The sequence below is a fragment of the Chiloscyllium plagiosum genome, chromosome 43 (genome assembly GCF_004010195.1).
Source record: "Chiloscyllium plagiosum isolate BGI_BamShark_2017 chromosome 43, ASM401019v2, whole genome shotgun sequence".
Taxonomy (NCBI): Eukaryota; Metazoa; Chordata; class Chondrichthyes; order Orectolobiformes; family Hemiscylliidae; genus Chiloscyllium; species Chiloscyllium plagiosum.
This window is the reverse complement of record NC_057752.1, coordinates 9,290,468-9,312,948: the sequence shown is the minus strand read 5'-3', so window position 1 is coordinate 9,312,948 and position 22,481 is coordinate 9,290,468. Positions and strand designations below refer to the sequence as shown.

The 22,481-nt window shown below is 41.8% G+C and overlaps 1 protein-coding gene across 8 annotated transcripts in view; it reads right to left on the bottom strand.

The window, feature by feature from the left end:
• LOC122543360 (LIM domain and actin-binding protein 1-like) overlaps positions 1-22,481 on the bottom strand; it is a 143,091-nt gene that overhangs the window by 6,563 nt on the left and 114,047 nt on the right. For 6 of the 8 annotated variants that reach the window (XM_043681981.1, XM_043681980.1, XM_043681978.1 and 3 more), the window contains 5 exons: positions 12,219-12,370; positions 7,196-7,288; positions 6,103-6,216; positions 948-1,014; positions 507-610 (listed from right to left, as the gene is read on the bottom strand). In XM_043681981.1, the coding sequence (XP_043537916.1) occupies positions 507-610; positions 948-1,014; positions 6,103-6,216; positions 7,196-7,288; positions 12,219-12,370 (530 nt within the window). The remainder of the gene's footprint in view (positions 1-506; positions 611-947; positions 1,015-6,102; positions 6,217-7,195; positions 7,289-12,218; positions 12,371-22,481) is intronic. The other 2 variants (XM_043681977.1, XM_043681984.1) reach the window with 2 other exon arrangements.

Here is a 22,481-nt window from a genome sequence, read left to right as displayed (position 1 = left end):
TGGTGATTAGATTTGGGAGACTCAAAATATTATACTTCTGGCGCCAAGACATTTAGTATACAAATACAAGGAGCTCTCTCTGACACCAGTTTCCTTCAACACAAAGTTAAATAAGGAATAGAAACGTGATACCACAGACTCGAGAAATAAGTACTTAGAAGTAGGGTTCCCATTTTTGATCACATCTAGCAACATATCTTTAGACGAGACCATGGCAATGCCTGAAATCAGGTCTGCGCTTATTGGGACTGTTTTCTCTCCAACCCTCAATCCACCCATCCTTTGGTTGCCACTCCTAGGTTCACACAAAGAATGGTCACTTGGGAGGAGTTATGGAGCCCTGCTATAACTATAGGCAACAATACAATCTGGATCAACTCTTTCAGAAGAAAGCAACAGGAGAAAACAAATATCAAAAAGGGAAATGCAACTTTATTTCTGTAAATCCTCAGCTTTGTAAAGTTGAGCATCACATTCATGAATTACCAAACAAGTTGATGACTTACCTTAACAGATTTGGCTGGACTACTTTGTATTTCTGCTGTTGATCTCTGTTGATTTATACCCAGAGTTGAAAGCTTTGGCGTCCCTTCTTCTTTTTCCACATTAACTGTTCATTTTAAAAGATTAAAAGCATGAATTAAGCCCAAACCAACAATTTACAAGCTCTTATTTCAAATGAGTGATTTTAAGCTGTTAGTGCAGATATGAAGAGATTGTCATTGGTTCCGTTTGAAGTGCAAATGCAGCATTGAAACCTCTAGTAGTTGGAAATAGATTTACATATACATAATGCATTCACCTTCAAATTACATATGACAAAAATGAATGAAAGCAAAACTAAGCCACATGGACCATTGCATCCACCCAAAAGTGTTAGAGCAACTCTGCATGCCCATAACATGAAGGAAATGCATGTGGCATACATTTAGAACAGAGGGGCTCACCTTGACTATTTCCTGGTTTCTCGTAAGTAGAGCTTTTCCAAAGATTCGATGTCTCAATCACAGACTCCTGATAAATAATACAAAAGCAATTTCACTTGCCAAGCTGCATTGTCCAACACACTCATGAAAATATTGGTAGTGAAACAACATTAAAGGATATTTGTGTCAAGGTTTATTGGCTGCTCTGGTGACATTTGAACTAAATGCCCATGTCACTAATCTATGGCCCCATAGTTTGGTAGAAAGGGGGTAAAATGCCAGGCCCACGTTTGCAAATACCTAGAATGGTTCATATATCTAGAACTTTGGCAGTTTGTCAAGCTGAAGTAAAGCCTGCTGTAAATGTTTGGCCAAAGGGAGTATTGATAAGAAATTTGAAGATGCTAAATTTCAATGGTTCTTGTCTCAATAGGATAAAAATTCAAACTAGGAATGGTAGTTTCACAAGAAACATATCACTGTCCTTTCACCATCATTGAGTCAGAAGTCTGGAACTTCCTCCCCAACAACATTGTGGGTGGACCTATAGCAAATGGACTGCAACGGTCGAAGAAGGCAGCTCCCTTCGAGGGCAACGAGGGATGGGCAATAAATGCTAGCCAGTCAGTAATAACCATACTGGAAAAGATCACTTAGCAAGACATTATCCTTGCATTACCAACAATCTCCTGAGGGATTGGAAGATCTTATTAATGGCTCCGTTAAACAGGATTCTTTGAAATATAGTCAACTACAATAGCAAACAGACACTGAATCAAAGCAAGAATTGAGTTACGTCAATTCTTCTAATCAGCAGCACAGATGATCTGGTTCCAGTCAGTGATTTGACTGCATCGCTCTTCTTTCAACTTCATGTAATTAGCACACCAAAGAAGAAACCATTTAACATCTCAACTATAATGTGATCAAACCACTAAATTATGGATGGCTTCTGTTGCAAAACTAATGCTACTTTGGCAAGAATGATGCACAGGAACTTCGCAGCTGTTCCGTTGGATTTGGTTCAAATGTGTATATTAGAGATGCATTGGGCAGTAATTGCTTAATAAATATTGTGACACTAAGACGCAGCTGGCTCCAGGTGCTCAATTTTTCCTCAATTGGCTGCACTGTATAGTGTAAACCAGATAACCAGAGAAACAGAGATAACAAACAAAAACAAATTTCTGGAGAAACTTGGCTGGTCTGGCAACATCTGTCAAAAAGCATGGCACTGGAAAAAGAACAGCAGGTCAGGCAGCATCCGAGGAGCAGGAGAGTCGACGTTCAGGCATTAGCTGTTCATCATGAATGTGGAGGGGGAAAGGGGTTGAGAGATAAATAGGACAGTGGGAGTGGGAAAGCTAAGTAGAATGGCGATAGGTGGATGCAGGTAGGTGATGACTATGACAGGTTAGTGAGGAGGATGGAGTGGATAGGTGGGAAAGAAGATGGACAGGTAGGTCAGGTCAAGGGGGCAGTGCCAAGTTGGAAGGTTGGATCAGAGATGAGGTGGTGGTTGGGGGGGCTTTGATTTGTCAGTGGAGATGGCCCAGGACTTGCATGTCACTTGAACAATACCCCCCAACCACAACAAGGATAGTACCCCCCTTGTCCTCACCTTTCAACCCAAGAGTCTCTAGATACAGTGCATTATCCTCCACTATTTTCACCATTTACACTCCGACCCCATCACCAAAAATATATTTATCTCTCCCTTCCTATCAGCATTCTGAATTTGAATTAGATTTAGATTATCTACAGTGTGGAAACAGGCCCTTCGGCCCAACAAGTCCACACCGACCCGCCGAAGCGTAACCCACCCAGCCCCATTCTCCTACATTTACCCCTTACCTAACACTACGGGCAATTTAGCATGGCCAATTCACCTAACCTGCACATCTTTGGACTGTGGGAGGAAACCGGAGCACCCGGAGGAAACCCACGCAGACACGGGGAGAACGTGCAAACTCCACACAGTCAGTCGCCTGAGGCGGGAATTGAACCCGGGTCTCTGGCGCTGTGAGGCAGCAGTGCTAACCACTGTGCCACCGTGCTGCCCATTCTGCAGAAACCATTCCCTCCACAACTCCCTAGTTGGGTCCACACCTCCCACCAACCCACCCTCCACACCTGTCACCTTCCCCGACTGCCGCACGAGGTGTGAAACCTGCACCCACACCTCATCCCTTACCTCCATCCAAGGCCCCAAGGAAACGTTTCAAATTCAGGAGAGATTTTTTCGTACATCCTCCCACCTCATTTACTGCACCCGTTGCTCTTGATATGGTCGCTTTTACATTGGGGAGACAGGATGCCAACTTGCGGAGCAGTTCAGGGAACATCTCAAGTCTGCACTCACCAACCAACCCCACTGTCCTGTGGCCAACCACTTCAACTCTCCCTCACACTCCCCCAAGGATGTGCAAATCCTGGGCCTTTTCCACCGCCAAATAAAGCCACCCACCAACTGGAGGAAGAACACCTCATCTTCCGCATTGGGACTCTTCAACTACATCGATACTGACTTCACCAGTTGCCAAATCTCCCCCCCACCCTCACCAATGCCAGATTCAACCCTCCAAACTTGGCATCACACTCTCGACCAGACCTACCTGTCCATTTTCCTTCCCACCTATCCACTCCACCCTCCCCAACCAATCACCTCCTACCTGCATCCACCTATCGTCATGTCACCGACCTGACCCACTGCCCCAAACCCACCATTTATCTCAGCCTCCTTCCCTCTCCACATTCCTAATGAAGGGCTTATGCCCAAAATGTCAACTCTCCCACTTCTTGGATACTGCCTGACCTGCTGTGCTTTTCCAGCGCTACACTTTTCAACTGACTCGCCAGCATCAGCAGTCCTCACTTTCTTCTAACATCTATGGAGAGAAAACAGTGAATACTTTGGGTCCAGTGACCCTTCTTAAAAACTGAAAACAGCTAGGACAAGGTAGCATTCATGTGCATGTGTGTGTGGAAGAGAAGGAATAGTGAGTGGATAGGTGGAGATAGAGCCCAGAGAAAGGGAAAAAAGGGTAAGCGGATAAAGGGATTGTTGATAGTAAGCCAGGGAAAAAGAGAAGCTACATAGATGGTAATGAGGACTGAGTAGTTGAAAATGAGTTGGGGCTGTGCTGAAAGGAACCCATTTCATGACAAGACCTGGGATTGCATGGGTAGGCAATACACATGGAAGTAGGTGTTCATGCTCAAATTGTCAAACTCAATGTTGAGTCCTGCAGGCTGTAAGGTGCTTAAGCAGAAGATGAGATGCTGTTCCTCCAGCTTGTGTTGAGCCTCAGTGAGACAGAATGTTGGCATGAGAACATGGTGTATTGAAGTGGTGGGCAACTGGAAACTTGGGGTCACTTTTAAAGGACAAAGATAACATTTGAATCCAAACACTCTTCTTTGGAACTTGTGCTGAAGAGGAGCCATAAATCAAATTTGAAATATCAACTGTATCTCTCTGCACAAATGCTGCCAGAATTGGGTTTTTCCAGCATATTCGTTTTTCATTTTGGGTTTCCAGTGCCCACATAATTTTGCTTTTATTTGATCCTGCAGAATCTGGGCTGACCAGGTGAGGGCAGTTATTACAGCAGCATTGGATAGACATTGCATTTTCTGCCTTCCAGAAAAGGAAATAATCCACAACCATAATACTTCGAAATTAATGAATTCAATCAATCGAGTGATCAATTCCTTCCTCAGTGACAAGTCCTCAATCACAAATCTAGCATTTAAATGAGGTGTTTTATTTAGAAAGACAAAGTTGCTTGTTTGTTCACCAATAGGTGGAAAATGATCTCCAGTCACACACTGGACACAACAATAAAATCACAAACTGGTGGAATCCTAGAATTAGGAAGTCAACAGATCTCCAATGAAAAATGAACCCGAATATATATTTATATTGTTCTTATAATTAACATTACAACTTGATTGAGTTTTTTGAGGACGTAACAAAGAGGATTGATGAGGGCAGAGCGGTAGATGTGATCTATATGGACTTCAGTAAGACGTTCAACAAGGTTCCCCATGGGAGACTGGTTAGCAAGGTTAGGTCTCACGGAATAAAGGGAGAACCAGCCATTTGGATACAGAACTGGCTCAAAAGGTAGAAGACAGAGGGTGGTGGTGGAGGGTTGTTTTTCAGACTGGAGGCCCGTAACCAGTGGATTGCCACAAGGATCGGTGCTGGGTCCTCTACTTTGTCATTTATATAAATGATTTGGATGCGAGCATAAGAGGTACAGTTAGTAAGTTTGCAGATGACACCAAAATTGGAGATGTAGTGGACAGTGAAGAGGGTTTCCTCAGATTAGAACAGGATCTTGACCAGATGAGCCAATGGGCTGAGAAGTGGCAGATGGAGTTTAATTCAGATAAATGCGAGGTGCTGCATTTTGGGAAAGCAAATCTTAGCAGGACTTATACACTTAATGGTAAGGTCTTTGGGAGTGTTGCTGAACAAAGAGACCTTGCAGTGCAGATTCATAGCTCCTTGAAAGTGGAGTCGCAGGTAGATAGGATAGTGAAGGTGGTGTTTGGTATGCTTTCCTTTATTGGTTAGAGTATGGAGTACAGGAGTTGGGAGGTCATGTTGTGGCTGTACAGGACATTGGTTAGGCCACTGTTGGAATATTGCGTGCAATTCTGGTCTCCTTCCTATCGGAAAGATGTTGTGAAACTTGAAAGGGTTCAGAAAAGATTTACAAGGATGTTGCCAGGGTTGGAAGATGAGTGCTAGAGGGAGAGGCTGAACAGGCTGGGGCTGTTTTCTCTGGAGCACGGAGGCCGAGGGGTGACCTTATAGAGGTTTACAAAATTATGAGGGGCATGGATAGGGTAAATAGGCAAAGTTTTTTCCCTGGGATCGGGACCATAATAAAAGAGACCTATGGGGCAAGTTTTTCCACACAGAGGGTGGTACGGGTATGGAATGAGCTGCCAGAAGAAGTGATGGAGGTTGGTACAATTGCAACATTTAAGAGGCATTTGGATGGGTATATGAATAGGAAGGGTTTGGAGGGATATGGGCCAGGTGCTGGCAGGTGGGACTAGATTGGATTGGGATATCTGGTCGGCATGGACGGGTTGGACCAAAGAGTCTGTTTCCATGCTGTACATCTCTAGGACTCTAACTTAAGTCTACCTCACATACCTTCTGCAGTTCTGCATGGGAAGAGGTGTTGGTCAAAGGTACTGGTGGCACATTTTCTTTTTGTTCGTTCCTATTGCCAGCATTCATTTCAAGGTCACTAGTGCTTATGTCACACTATAACCGAAAGCAAACATAATAAATATTAGACAAAAGGGAGAGAGAGAAAACACTACAATAGCCCTGTTTAAACAGGAGCCACATTATTTGCATGGTGTTTGAATTACCAACAGCTTTAAACAAAAAAAGCATCTGGAATAGAAACAAAAGCTGCAAAACGAGGATTCAAAAATACAAAATCACATTTAGACAGACGGTGAAATCCCAACAAATATCAAACATATTGTCAACATTAAGTAGTGAAGGGACATACAAGAGATGAAACTGCAAACAAAACTGTCACCTGCACTCAGTTACAAAGCTGTAACCCAACACGGAATTCAGACCAGAAAATAACTGGTTTGATGAAGGCTATAGCCCCCAAAATCATTTTCAGTCTTTGGTACTTTTCTACGCTACACTGATTCAACAATGTTATTTTTATTTGAACAGTAGGAAAGGAAAAAGGGACATTAAGGCGACATAAAAAAAATTACCTAGTTATCTTTCATGTTTTACATACATAAGATGCTATAACCAACAAATAGAGATTTTCTTTGAAGGCAGGATGGATTAAATGACCAAACGCAAACATAAGCCTTTCCTTTTGTTCTTTCACCCCACCCCCCACTTCTCCTGGAGGGGAAAAAAAAACCTGTCATTCCTAATCACAATCGGAATGTGAGCGGGTATCGGAAAGAGATGAAATGGACTTGGTTACGATAACTCCTTCATGATCATACTACGTGCATAAAAATTGATCAAGGTGCATCACAGAAATAACCACTTGGTTGCAGATATGGAGAGGTGCTGGGTTGGACACCTACTGGGAGTTATCATAAATGAGAGAAAAAATTGAGAAGAACCCCCACAATACTCAGTAGGATCAGTATTAAGAAAGCTAATTTCTAACTTCACCCTACCTGCAACAAAAAAAAGGGTAGGCAATTAAATAACAAATTATCAAGTTAAAAGAAAGAAAAAAAAATTCTTATACCTGTGGCAACCTCTTAGGATTTGATGAGTCTTTGATTCCCCATTGCTCTTTGGTATTGATCACTTCTCCAGACAGCATTTGCTCGTCCAAAGTCTAAGCATTTTTCAAGGCAACACAGTTAGTAGGCCTACTTTGATTTCATCAATTTGTATTTATATTGCACCTTTATATATAACAAAACAGCCCACAGTGCTTCACAGGGACAATTATAAAATAAATTTTGACACCAAGCCAGGGCAATGACCAAACCTTTGTTCAAAAGGATACGGTTTTAAAAGGAATCGCTTAAAAAGAGCAAGGTAGAGAAAAGACGACAGGCTTGGGGAAGGTATTTTAGAACTTAGGGTACAAGCACCTGAAGGCATGTTACTAATCATACAGCAACGGTGGTTGGGAATGCACAAAAGATCAGAGAATTAGAGCAAGGATATTTCAGAGGGTTATGGGGCTGAAGGAGATTAGAGATAATGAGGGTGAAGCCACAGAAATGGGTGGAGGGGGTTGGGAAGAGAGGGGGAGCAAAGGAGGAATTGTTACAAGACAGATTGTTACAACTGGTACAAGTCTAAAAAAGTGGTTTATGGAAACAAGTCATGGAAACTAGAGAAGTTTAAGATAACATTGAACATATACAGCATCTTATGTAACCTCAGGACATCCCAAAGTATTCCATAACCAATGAAATATTTTTGTAGACATTGTCATAGAATAGGGAAATGTGACAGCCAATTTGCACACATTAAGCTTTTATAAAAAAGCAACACAAGGTTTTAAGTGATGTTGGTTGAGGGATAAACGTTAGCCAGGAGAAAAACCCACTCTGTTGTCTACCCGAAAGAAATTAATTTAACATCTCATCTGAAAGATGGCACGGCCAGTGTGGAACTCCCCCAGTGCTGCACAAGCATGGCAGTCTGGATTATATGCTAGACTCTGGAGGTCTTGAACCCACAACCTACTAACTAAGGCAACAGTTTGACAAATACAGATTTTAAAATAAAAGTGGTTGAAAAATACTACTGTTTTACCATAGTTGAATTGAACAAAGTCACAATTATTTTCTAAATAAATGTGAATACAAATATATGCCAATTCAAGAGGGAATTTATTTTTTGCATAATTCATTAACCTGAGATGCCACCAAGTGGATGTGAACAATGGGCAGCACAGTAGCTCAGTGGTAAGCACTGCTGCCTCACAGCACGAGGAACCCAGGTTCAATTCCTGCCTCAGACAACCGTGTGTGGAGTTTGGGACCCGGGTTCAATTCCCGCCTCGGGCAACTGTCTGTGTGGAGTTTGCACACACTCCCAGTGTCTGCGTGGGTTTCCTCCGGCTGCTCCGGTTTCTTCCCACAGTCCAAAGATGTGCAGGTTAGGGTGGATTGGCCATGTTAATTGCCCGTAGTGTTAGGTGCATTAGTCAAGGGTAAATGTAGGGGAATGGGTCTGGGTGGGTTGCTCTTCGGAGGGTTGGTGTGGACTTGTTGGGCCGAAGGGAGTGTTTCCACACTGTAGGGAATCTAATCTAATCCATTGCACTATATTAAGAGGAGGGAGTTCTCCTGGTCAAAAACTTTCCCTCAGCAAAAACAGATTGAATAGTCAATCATCCCATGCGCAAATCGGCTGTGTTTATCCACACAGCACAAACACTTCAAAACAAATTTGATGATTTGAAGTGCTTTGGAATGACCTAAAGATATGGTAAATTGCTGTGTAAAAGCATGGTCACTTCAATGGTCAGAATGGCCACTGGCTCCAGCATGTCTAATTTCCAGGAGCAAGTATTAACATTAAATAGAGCCAGGAAAACAATTGTTATGATGGGAATGCCACCCAACTATGGAACATTCAACATGAAATGAGACTGTCAGAGAAAGCATTAATCCATTAATGCACACTCTAGCCAGCTCAAAACTAATGGGAATATTTAAACTTGTGACGAGGAGAGAAAGAACGAAACAGTAAAGGTGCAGAAACCAAGGCAAAATGGAACCAAATGCAAGGGCTCAAATAGGTTTTGGGATCATTCACAATACAGACTATATTGTTAGGAAGAGACTAATTGCAAAAACAAACAGGTATTTTACTGCTGTCATTGTGAATAAACTGTTGCTGTTCGGTTTCACATTTCTAAATGAATTTAGTTATTCATTTGGGATGTGAGCTTAGTTGGAGTGCTGATAACACCACATTCCAGAGTAGCTAGAACCAACAGACAAGCAATCCAAGGATCATGCTAAGATTTTTAAAGGGTCAGAAAACCAAAGGGTTGCATGTTCTGGTTTGTAGATGACTCAAATTAGTAAGGCTGGAGTAATGGCATACTTAAAAATGAACCTCTGGTTCAAGGAAACTTTTAAAAATTGAAATTCTGATTAGTTTTAGCCAAAATGCAATACAAGTAGCACAATGGCAGGAAGACATGCCAGGATGCGTTTTAAAAAAAAACAGGAAAGAGCAATCCCGAAACGACATGAGACTCGAAAGTGGCGTAAATTACAAAATTAGCAGCATTTGGCAAACATGTAAGGCTGCTGAAAGAGAATAGAGATGGAAAAGGATAAAGACTAGATAAACAAGACACCAGTAGTGAGTGAATGTAGCGTATGGAGTGAGTGTGTGCATCACAGAGGAACGCCTACCTGGCACAGGTGAACAGAATATCCAAATGTCAGGCTTCATACCTGACAAGTTGAGAGAACATTTCCACCATATTAAAAGGAATGGAATTGCACTGGAGATGGTGCAGAGGAGATTTACTCAGACGTTGCTTGGCCTGGAGTGTTTTAGTTATGAAGAGAGTTTGGACAGGCTAAAGGTCGTTTTCCTTAAAGCAGAGGAGACTGAGGGAGGACCACAATAGATGTATAAAATTATGATTGACATAAACAGGAAGAAACTTTTCCCTTGGTGGAGGGATCAATGACCAGGGGACATACATTTCAGGGAACGGGAAGGAGGTTTAGATGGGATGTGAGGAAATTTTCTTTCACCCAGAGGGTGGTGGGAATGTGGAGCTCACTGCTTGTGAGAGGTAGTAGAGACTGAAACCCTCACAGTGTAATAGTATTTAGATGCGCCCTTGCGTTGTCAAGGCATACAGGGCTGTAGTTCTAATATTAAAAAATGGGATTAGAATAATTAGTGGCTTGCTTTTGACGAGCATAGGCTCAGGCCTTTATCTGTGCTGTAGACCTCTATGACCTAAAATGGAAGCTTTTAGTATTTGGAATCCAATCGACATATCACCAAGCTAAAGACACTGGCAGCTCCCTGCAAGCCTTCCAGTTATTAACAGGTCAAAAAAAGGTGAGACACATAGGTAGGGTGGCTGGTCCTTTCACCAGAAGAAATAAAGTCTCTTCTCCTCTGGCAGAGCCATGTTTACATTTAGTTACACCCTGATGTAATCAATTATTTTAAATCTCTCTCAAATCTTGATGTCATAAATATAAAACATTCACGAATGACATGGCACAGAGTAAAACTGGGCATTAGAAGTACCTGACACCAATTAGAAAGGGAAATTAAAAACAGCCACTCCAGTTGAGCGACTGAATGTTAAGCAATCAGCTCAGAAATTCCCAATGAATATGGTTTGCAAAGTGGATTTGAAAAGGAGCTTCCATTTGGTCATCTGGTGAAGGAATGCAGGTGAATGGATGCAGTACTGAAAACAAAGGGGGACCAAATTCACCAATAGCACTCCAGACACCAGGCAAGTTAAATTGCTATAGAATTTGAAGGCAAGGTTTAAAAAAAAACTGTTCAAATAAAATTGTTGGCATACAGTTAGGGAAACAAGAACATTGCAGCAAGACAGAATTGCGCAAATATATCGAGACAAAGATGCAATGCGTATCCAGCATCTGATGTCACTGGACTCAAGTCCAAGAAGCCAGACATCAGAGTCAAAGCATAGCTAGAAGGTTTGCGCCAGTTGGTTTCCAGGGGAGGGGAGGGGCGGAGGGGGGAAGAAGAGAAAGAGGAGAAAGAGGGACTAAATTTTTCATTCCAGTTGGTCACACAAATATGGGAGCGGTGCTACCTTAACCAGTAGCACCAGTATGGCTAGTTGGTACATCACTCACTTGAGTCAGTAGGTAATGGGTTCAGGCTGCACATTTAGCAAACATCCTTGTGAAGAATAGAGGGAGTGATACATTATCTGGGGTGCCAACTTTGGACCGAGATCACATTACTCTATTCGGGTGACTGCGAAAGATTCATTGACACGATGTTAAAGCAAGGAATTATCCTCATGTCCTGGCCAAAATTAATTCAACCAACAGAATCAGAAACACATTAATCAGTGATTCATCTCAATGTGATTTGCATGACCTTGCTATGCGCAAATTGCAGGCCAACATGGCTGTCAAAAAAAGACAATAGCAACTGCAGCTTTAAAGCAACTGATGTTCTGTTAAGTACTCAAGATATCTATGTAAATTCAAATTAATAATCTTGTGTGACTTTATGCTAACCTCTGATAAATGGATAGTGGCAGTTTAATAACACATTGACATGTGTGTTATAGACAGATTAAAAAGCTGCTGACCTCCTGTTTGCATATATAGGTCACAGGAATAAAGAGGATTCCCACCTTTCACTGCACAGGCACAAAGTACAGTGTTCATTTACACAGTTGAAGGTGAAAGGATAGGGGAGAGGGTAAAAGAGAGCAAGGCAGCAAAAAAAAATCTAAGTTGACGTGCTTAACAGGCCTTGCTATTAAAGAAGATATTCCTGCTAAGTGGTGCAAATCTGGTTGTCGTCAGCACGTCTTAGTGGTAGTGTCCCTACCCCTGGACCAGGAGGCCCGGGTTCAAATCCCACCTGTTCCAAAGATGTGTAAGAACATCCCCGAACAGATCGATTAGAAAAATAGGTTAAATTTAAAAAAAGTCTTCCTACAAGGTCCTATTTTAACATGAGAACAGGATTACCCTCAACAACATTTCTGATAATCATTAGAATCAATTGTGTGCAGATGGAAATGTATTCAAAAACGTGATTACTGTAGGAGATTGGATGCTGGTCTCCTTCTGTGATGCAGTTGCCTGGTATAATGCCATTCTGTCTTTCACTGATGTCTGTTCCTGCATATCTGCCAACTTCGTACCAACCTTAGATTCTGTTTTATCAGGGCTTGTTCCAGGCGAGGTATGGTCTGCATGAAGTTCAAACAGAGCCAGATTCAACATTAATGAACATCTCCACATCTCAGCAAAGAAAAAAAACCTTTAAAATGCGAACACAATTGGCCTTCTGGTTAATGTGGCATTTTTCTTTTTAACCCCTTGCCCCCAAAAGTTACACCTGTGTTAACACAAAGTAAGGAAGATCTGACCCTAGCCATCTTGCAAAGACTGACCCTAGCCATCTTGCAAAGATTTTAACTGGTTTAAGTTTTGAAAACAGTTGACTAACTAGGATGCACTTTTCAATTTTAAATTCCCCCCTTCAATTGGTTACTGACTACTTACAGCTTTTCACTTCTGCTAACTTTTAGCGCGAGTTGGCTTGGAATCAGCATTAGCACTGGTATTTGAATGTTGTTATTAAAATAAAATGAAATATTCATTACTCTCCCAAAGTGGTGAGTCCCATGCTGTAGAGATCTTAACAGGCATCATGGCTTCACAACACCGCAAATGAAGTCTGAAATGCACCTAAATTGGAATGGACCAAATCAAACACCACTTCAAGTATCTTTCATGGTACCTCCAGACCGCCTCAAAGAGAAATTTAAAATTGGTGAATTCACGAAGCAGGGGTGTAAAGGTGGATACCATGAAGCTGCATTGGCCATATTTAATCCAATTTCTGTTAACATATAGGCACCTCAAATTATTCATATCAGCTCTGGTGGTCTCAATTAGGTAAAAACAATGACTGCAGATGCTGGAAACCAGATTCTGGATCAGTGGTGCTGGAAGAGCACAGCGGTTCAGGCAGCATCCAAGGAGCTTCGAAGTCGACGTTTCGGGCAAAAGCCCTTCATCAGGAATAAAGGCAGTCAGCCTGAAGTGTGGAGAGATAAGCTAGAGGAGGGTGGGGGTGGGGAGAAAGTAGCATAGAGTACAATGGGTGAGTGGGGGAGGGGATGAAGGTGATAGGTCAGGGAGGGGCTATGGCACAAAAGACACCTCTTTCAAAATCTCCATGCCCACAAAATTCACACTTGCAAGCAACAGGTTAGGGTACCACAGTTCCCTTAGCTTTGATGGAATGCCAGGGTTCATTTAAGTTGTAAAAGGTGTTAGAGACTGGATTCCTCTCAGAGTAACAGGAATCTGTAATCGAATCTTCATACCAGTTTTTCTCTGTGAAACACACTTGCTATTAAGATAAATGCAAGGAAACGAATAACTTGCATTTACACAGCATGTTAGGGCAAGGTACTTTAGAAAAAAAGAAGTGAAGGTAAATAGTGGAAGGTAATCTAATAAAGTAAAAAGTATGGAATAGATTTGTAAAATCAGGGTAAGGATGGAGGTTGAAGAGGAGAAGACAGGGGAAATTTCAATGTACAATCAGCTTAAACATTAAAGAGACTGAATATTAGACAGAATGGACAAGAGACAGTGTTGGATAAATTAGAGACTGAAGAAAGGAGGGTCCGTAGATGTAAAGGTTGTTATTGCAGTGGAAGTAAGATGGGACCACAGGCAGACAAAAGTAAGTATTGAAATTCACTATCACAGAAGGCTGGAGAGGCCCAGAAACTGATATATTCAAGAAAGAATCAGAGAATCCCTACAGCAACCCTGCATTTCCCATGGCTAATCCATCTAAACAGCACATCCCTGGACACTAGGGGCAATTTAACACAGCCAACCCACCTAACTGGCACATCTTTGGACTGTGGGAGGAAAACCACACAGACACTGGGAGAACATGCAAACTCCACACACACACAGTTGCCAGAGGGTGGAATCAAACCCGGGTCCCTGGTGTTACGAGCCAGCAGTGCTAACCACTGTACCACCCATCAAGATTTTGAATTTTTTTACATTAAAAGGCACTAGAAGTATGGAGAGAAAGTGAGCATGTGGTTTTGAGGAGGAGGATCTGTCATATTGAATGGTGGTGTAGGCTTGAAGTGTCAATGGCCTATTCCTGCTCCTAGTTTCTATATTTTTATGTTAACTAATGGAGAGGATACAGTGTGAAGCTCAACTCTGGGGACTGAAAAGGTCCCAATTGTACCTTATGCCTCATGGGGCAAAATGATGACTCTTCCTCTATCATCTCACTACAACGTTAATCATCTCCCAATGTGCTTCATCCACCCTCAAAAGAGGAAAGGGAACAGTAAGCAGGACCACACCTCTTGAATTGAAAGGAATCAAAATATAAATGTGCAGCGAGCCAAGCATTGTGCTTTAGCACCTATAAATCAATCCACTTGCCAGTGGATTTGACATGATACAGCACAAGATGACCAAAGCACACATGAGATCTCAGGCTTTTGCTTATTGCGGGGGGGAAAAGAGGTTTGGAAAGGGGAAAAAAGGCATCTCAGGTCAAGCTACAATATTGTTTATTGCAAAAAATACACAAGACATAAACAAAAATAAAAGTTATGACTGTTAAGTCAAGTTCAAAATCACCGCATTCTTTTGAAATTTCGCACTTTGGTAGGCAGTCTTAAAGACTTAGCCCAGAAGCCTCTCAAAACCGGTTCACAATTTATTTTGTCCATTCATGGGCAACATTGACATAATTGCATTGCTTTGCCTTCAAAGAATTGCTGTCCGACTGAGACAAAAAAGCTCTGCTCTTCACTGGTTTAACTGCACAATCAGAAAGTAGCTATCAGTAGCCCAAGAAGTCAAGACAATGAAAAGGCTTATTATTTGTGATCTTTGTGACAGGCCTACAGCAGCAGCAGCAGAAGGGGCATGAAAACCAGTAGGGAAGGAGAGGTTTGGCTCAGAGTTTTTGCTGCATGCAGCCCACACCAGGGTCATATACACGTGGCTTAAAAGGGCTGGACACACCTCTGCCTCCTTTAAGAAAACCCAAGCTGCATTGAGACGCAGCTGTACAGCTTTGTTCACAAAGTTCCATCTCAGTAGACTGTGGAAGTGATGAAAGCATATTCGATCAGTGTCTTTGGGACTCCGATCAAAGCAGCAAATGAAGTGTCTGGCTGGAGGAAAGAGATATAGCAAAGTACATTTATAAATCCCCAGGAATTGCCTAATACTGTGCGTGTGTGTATGTTAGAAACTTACTCTATTGTTTTCTTGAAGGCAACCATATCCCATTCTCAAGAGGTGACCACCAGAAAAATGTTTCCATTTCAAGTCATTAGCTCAAAATCACACACTTCACTGCACATCATAAAAATTACAAGAGCAAAGGCAAATAGGTCAATTTTATAGTATGCAACAGGCAATCACACATCTCACTCCTTTTGGGTTCTGACCCCAAACAAAAATGAGAATGTCACAAAGGTTCCCATTTCCCTCACCCATCCACATATATAAAAGAATTGAAGCTGTCTATCGGTTTGAAAAGATGCAAAACATTCAAGTGGCTGATTGGGCAGCAAGGAAGGTTACAGTGGTAAAATGATTGAAGAAAGTAAGATGCTGGGAATGTGCGAAAATGCAGGGTATACAAAAAAAAAGCATGAGAAATAAAACTGAAGACAGGTTTCAATATTTGTTCTAGTTACAGGCCTAAATTGCAGTGTTGGAAATGTGTTGCTGGAAAAGCGCAGGTCAGGCAGCATCCAGGGAACAGGAGAATCGACGTTTCGGGCATAAGCCCTTCCTGAAGAAGGGCTTATGCCCGAAACGTCGATTCTCCTGTTCCCTGGATGCTGCCTGACCTGCTGCGCTTTTCCAGCAACACATTTCCAGCTCTGATCTCCAGCATCTGCAGACCTCACTTTCTCCTCATAAATTGCAGTGTTAACCATGGAACTTACCTATAGTCTTCAAGAGACCCGCAGCCGTTCAGAATGCAGAGAAAAACGTAAAATAAGAACTGAGATTGCTGGAGATCTGAATCAAACTAAATCTAATGTTTGAGTGGTGTCCAAATTACAAGTCTCATTCCCCTCAAACTTCTCCAAGCGAGAACATTAAAGCAAAATCAATGCAGCACACAAAGCCTCTCAGATTACATACTTTCTTTCTCTATCCTCAGACCATACAATGAACTTTTATTAAAAGGTTCTCCCAATCGAGAAAATCTTTTGCTCTTACACCTCAGTTACTTCCACACCACATGGATTTCATGACTTGTGTTAAACAGCTTGGGAAGCTAATGCAGCTTTTTGCTTTAGACTGAGGTCAGCATATCCATGACAATGCCAGATGTGCTGAATTCTACAACACCCATACAAGAAGAGGCGAAAAAGTCATGTTTATGTTTGAGAACCAAGTTCTTGAAGATAATAAGGCCTGACAATGTAAGGCAATTGAAAATAAATTACAGGTTTAACAGGACAATGAGCCAGAAACTACTTTGCAAAGTGACACAGAAAAAGTTGCATTTTAACAGAGACACTGACTTATTATTGTAAATATGGTTCAGCCAGGCCGAAAAAAAAAGGGGGGGGGGGGGGGGAAAAGAGAGAGAGAGAAAAAAAAAAGGATATCAGTTACTGTTTCAGCTTTGGTCCAAGCATCCTTGCATACATCATACTCCTTGTGATACTGCTGTATTTCACATCATATTCCTCTTGACAGGTAATTTTCAATTCTCAGCCTATTCACCAAATGTTCAAGATAGCTATTCACAATAATGTGACAAATCCTGTGTGCTCAGATATTGATTTTACACTAGCAGGCAAACAGAAAAGTAAATGCAATAAAATAAATACACCTCATTTTCCCCTTGCTACGGAGTTGCAGCAGACATACGCCACTCAGTACCTCAAACTTACTCTGCCATTCGAGGTAATTATAGCTGATCTGAATGCAACCTCAACTCCACATTCTAATATTCAACACCGTTGCCAAATAAATTTTTACCACTTTGCTAATCAAAAATCTATACCTCTGCCTTAAAAACATTCAAACCCTCAAAACTTTCTCTCAAAGGACGGTGGAAACAAAGGCTCACAAACTTGACAGAAAAACTTCTCCTCCTGCTTTAAATAGGCACTCCAACTCTTCTTAAAACGTAACCCCCAGTTCTAGATTTTTCAACAAAAGGAAACATCTCTTTCACACCAGTACATCCACTGGTTCCCCTTTATCCTCCCTCATGCTATCAACTGAAAAAAAATCCAATAAATCAATGAACTATATTACTCAGTCTGAAAAGCCAAATTAAAAGACAGATTCTTTTCTGAACTTAAAATAATCATTTAGGAATGCACACATCTATTTCTGGCCTCTTGCACTTCCTCAATTTCACACATTCCACTATTGATTTCTGCACCATTGCCCTGCTTGCAAATCAAGCCTTTGTAGCACGATTCCTGCAGACTACAGAAAACTTTTGCAAAATTAAAATTACATATATATTTCATATTTATATATAATCCACACAATGCTATACCCTTGTCAGCCCTGTGTTCATTAGCATAGTCTGGCCAAGACAAGCAATTCTGTGATTTTGAAATTCTTCTACTGATTTTCTACGTTTGTACATGGCCTTATCCCACCCTCTCTGCAATTTCTACTAGTCCCACAAACATTCAAGAGCTCTGCACTTCTCTAATTCTGGTTTCTTGGCCATCTTCAGTCCAAGGTGGTTATCTCCGGTTTGCTTCCAGTTCCTCGGGCAGGTGTGGCCAGAAACAGGGAGATAATGGACTTGAACGTGTGGTTGGGGAACTGGTGCAGGAAGCAAGGATTTAAGTTCTTGGATCACTGGGGTATGCGCGCGAGAGGGGGAGAGAGCGCGCGAGAGGGAGAGAGAGCGCGCGAGAGGGAGAGAGAGCGCGCGAGAGGGAGAGAGAGAGCACGAGAGGGAGAGAGAGAGCGCGCGAGAGAAAGAAAGAAAACGTTGAGTTCAGTGAACCCTCTTCAGAAAGGATAGGAGCTTGGAAAGGGTGGCATTTATGCTGAATATGGGGAGTGGTGATAAAGAATAGTGAGCAGATCGGTTGAGACAGAGGAGAGAGAGAAATATAAGTGGTTGAAAATAGGTTAGTGCTGAAAGCAACCCATGTCAAGACCCGGGGTGTGGAGTTAGGTAATACACATAGAAGGAGGTGTATTAATTTCAAAGCATGAACATGATGTTGTGCCCTGAAGGCTGCAGTGTCCCCAACGGCTCACTGGAGCATTACAGCAGGCTGGAGACAAATATTGGCATGGGAGCACACTGCTGTTTTGAAGTGGTAGATAATTGGAAGCTCGAGGTCACTTTTATGGACAGAATGTAGACATTCTGTAAAATGGTCACCCAGTCTGCATTTTGTTTCCCCAACGTAAACAAAACTACATTGTGAACAGTATACAGTAGACTGGATCGAGTGAAGTACAGTAAATCGCTCCTTCAGCTGGTAGACATGTCTGGGGCTTTGGATAGCAAGGAAGTAAACAGTCAAGTGTTGCACCTTCCAGATTGCATGTGAAGGTGCCATGGGGGTGTGGGGAGATGCTACAAACAAAGGTGGTGTGTACCAGGGTGTCCCACAGGGAACAATCCTTGAAGAATGCTGCCAAGGGAGGGGTGGGGAATGTTTGTCAGGTGGTGACATCCCACTGGAGGTAGCAGAAATGGCAGCTGGTTGCGTGTAAATTAAGGACCGGGAACACTCGCTGTTGTGGGAGGGAAGAGAAGGGGTGAGGGCAGAAGAGTGGGAAATAGGTTGGACACTACTAAGGTCCTTTCAACCTTGGTAGTGGGGAATCATTGGGAGAAGATAAAAAGGTGGACATTTCAGTCTGAAACGGTTTGAAGAATTCCTTCACTTTTCTGCATTTCCTGATTAGATGATCAACCGAGAGCCAGGAAAAGATAAAAGGTCACAAAACACAGCTAGTCTAATCACAGCATTTGGTTGTAAATAATTCTAATTCTCTCTCCTCTGCCATTCTGCTGTAAAATCCATTGCAAGCATGGAATTGAAAGAAAAACCCCGTAACATCAGTCATAAATGTACTTTTCATCAGTTTTAACCCATGTCCTTTGCCTTTTGGTCACCATTCATTGTAAACAGCATGTCTTGGATACATCTTTTTGATACCATTTATTAGACCACACAACTCTAAGTTACCAAGGCTGAAAAAGGCTACATTTAATCAACCTACCTAACACTAATTATTTCCTCAGCTTAGTTCTCGAATGCTGCAAATCAGTTTAATTGCTCTTCCCTGCAACACTGCCAAAGCTTGGCTGCTTTGTATCTTAATAAAGAGAACTAGACATAATCAAAGCTTGGTCAAGTACAATTTAAGCATTACTTCCCAGTGATATCTACTGATTAACCAGATAAGTCAACAAACACTGCTTGCTTTACTGAATGTAGCTCCAGCATAGAGATACACTTATGTTCAATGTCTGCTGACACATTCAGTTTAAAAATGGCTTGGGGGGGGGGTAGAGAGGAGGAATCTGGACTGAAATTTTTAACAGCCATCTGTCAGCTCGCTAACCTATTCAATTCAAGGTCTTACACTGACTTTTTTTTTATATTCAACTGCAGGAAATTTGATGAGTTTCCACTAGGCATCTGCTTGGCCCTTCAACTATGATTTTTCCAAAAAAAATAGCAGCATAGGGGTTGGCTGATTCTCTAATTTTCTCTTTATTTCTGAAGGATCGCATTTTATTTGGTCAAGAATGAGCTTGGTTTATATTGTTCATTCCAAATCAGTGTGTCTTTGCCCTACCTTTCTCATGATGCAGTGTATTTAGAATGCTGACACATTCCTAAAATAATCATTTTTGGAAAAAAAAAGGCCTCAAGTAATTTTAAAAAATACAAGTTACTACAAAGGCTAAAGATGCCCAGCATCTGATATACAATACAGCTCCTCCCTCAATTACTCAAAACACCTGGAGTCAAAATACAAAGCCTTCTGAATGCAAGGCATTTAACAGAACACTGATGTCTCCCTTCCCATGTACCCCAACTCAATACTCCGATCAAAAGAGATCTATACTCTCAGAATGTAGTTGAGAAAATATGATGACTTCAGCATGTGAAGCAGAAAATGTAGCTCATATTGGATTATATTTTCTATGCAATACTACAGCAATGACTTCCTCCTATCTACTGCCAAAACCCAGCGGGTGTAGAGCATTTCAAAATAAATAGCTGGGTATAGACCCACATACCAAATCAAAAAAGGGGCACTCGGGCTTGTGGACTGTTTGAATTGAAATGCACAAGCTGAAACCTTTTTACCAGTTAATTCTCTGTTCAAAATTACTGGCCTGCCAACCCTGAAGATGGGCTAATCTGCTTTTCTTATGAGCAGCCTAAGAACTTGAAAGTAATGCTCAATGTTGGAACTTTTCACAAATATATTGTGCTGAGAAAAATAAAAGTAGCAATGCATTATATATTCAAGTTAACAAAAGATAGAAATCATGGCTGCTGTACATTAGGGCTGGTGGGAGATATAATGTACCAGAGATTCTATTTATTGGAGGGCCTTGAACTTTAGAACAATGAAGCACTGCTGTTGAAACAGTGAGTCACAGTGAGTCATGCGGACGTCAGGGTTACACTTCTGGACAGGACAAAGTCATTTGCAAAGCAGTTACTCAAATCTGTGCTCAGATTTCCCCATCCAGTGCACATCTCTGAGGAACCGAAGTAGCAAAGTGGAAGGACTGGAGGGATTCTGGTAGCTTGTTTATCAAATTATCAAAGAATACTACAAAATTACTTCTTTATTGGAGCTTACAAGTGAATTTACAAGTTTCCCTCCAAGCCACACCATCCTGACTTGGAACCATAACTGCTGTTACTTGGTCAAAATCCAGGACCTCCTTACTGGCACTGCAGGTGTACCTAAACCACACAGACTGCAGCAGTTGAAAAGGTGCCTCACCACTATCTTCAAAAGCATTTAGGGGTAGGCCATAAGTACTGCCCGAACCAATATTTCCCACATCCCAGGAGTGATTTTTTAAAATAATGTAAATAGTCTGGTTTTAATAGCAAGGAAACAAAAAAAAATCATCAGGAAGTCACCCACAATGCAGTAGCAGCTAAGTAGGCCAACGCTAATACCCCAAACAGCAAGACTGCTCAGCCCAAAGAGACTAGAGAAAACCATGTTATTTTTAAGATTACTTACAGTGCGCAAACAGGCCCTTCGGCCCAACAAGTCCACACTGACCTTCCGAACAGCAACCACCCAGACCCATTCCCCTACATTTACCCCTTCACCTAACACTACGGGCAATTTAGCATGGCCAATTCACCTAACCTGCACATTTTTGGACTGTGGGAGGAAACTGGAACACCCAGAGGAAACCCACACAGACACTGGGAGAATGTGCAAACTCCACACAGACAATTGCCTGAGGCGGGAATTGAACCCGGTCTCTGGTGCTGTGAGGCAGCAGTGCTAACCACTGTGCCACCGTGCCGCCCATAACCAATAAACTAAAACGGACTAGAAGAGGCAATAACTAAATAGAGAAGTTGACCCAATGACCAAGAAACAAATGGAGCTCCAATTTTCAAAAGAAGGGCAGATGATAATTGAGATTTGAGAATTTCCCATGAGTAGTGGGACATAAGGCATTTTGTGCTATTTAATGATAGAAAGGGGAGAACTTTGGAAAAACTGAATGGAAACAAGTAGATATATTATGTACATGACCCATTAAATCTACTGAATTCCCTAGGTTAACAAACATAAATTACATCCATAAAGTTTTAACAAAAAAACCTTTGATTGACCACATAGTATCTCTCCAAAAACGTATTTTCTCAAGTCATGAAACAAGAAAAAGGAAACAAATATCACAAGTGCCCCCCCCCAAAAAAGTTTATCAGAAAATACAGAGAAGGGAAATCTGGATTTTAAACAGGAAAAAAATTCTAAAACCATCAGGAGAACATGCAGTACTGAAGGCGGCAAAATGTGATCCTGAGATACACGGCTCAAGAGATAGAGCACAAATCCTGCAGCTTGAATACTTTCACATCAAGCACAAAGGACTCTCGCATTTTGGATAGTTTACACAGTTCTGAATATCAAAATCATCGGGAAAGGGAAGGGCGATAGAGCACTGGAGCCAGATTTCCCAAGGACAGCCACTTTGACAACTCCTGCGAAAAATATACAAGGCTAGGGTGAGGTTAGGGTGCCTGAGTGTAGGTCAGATAGATAGGGAGG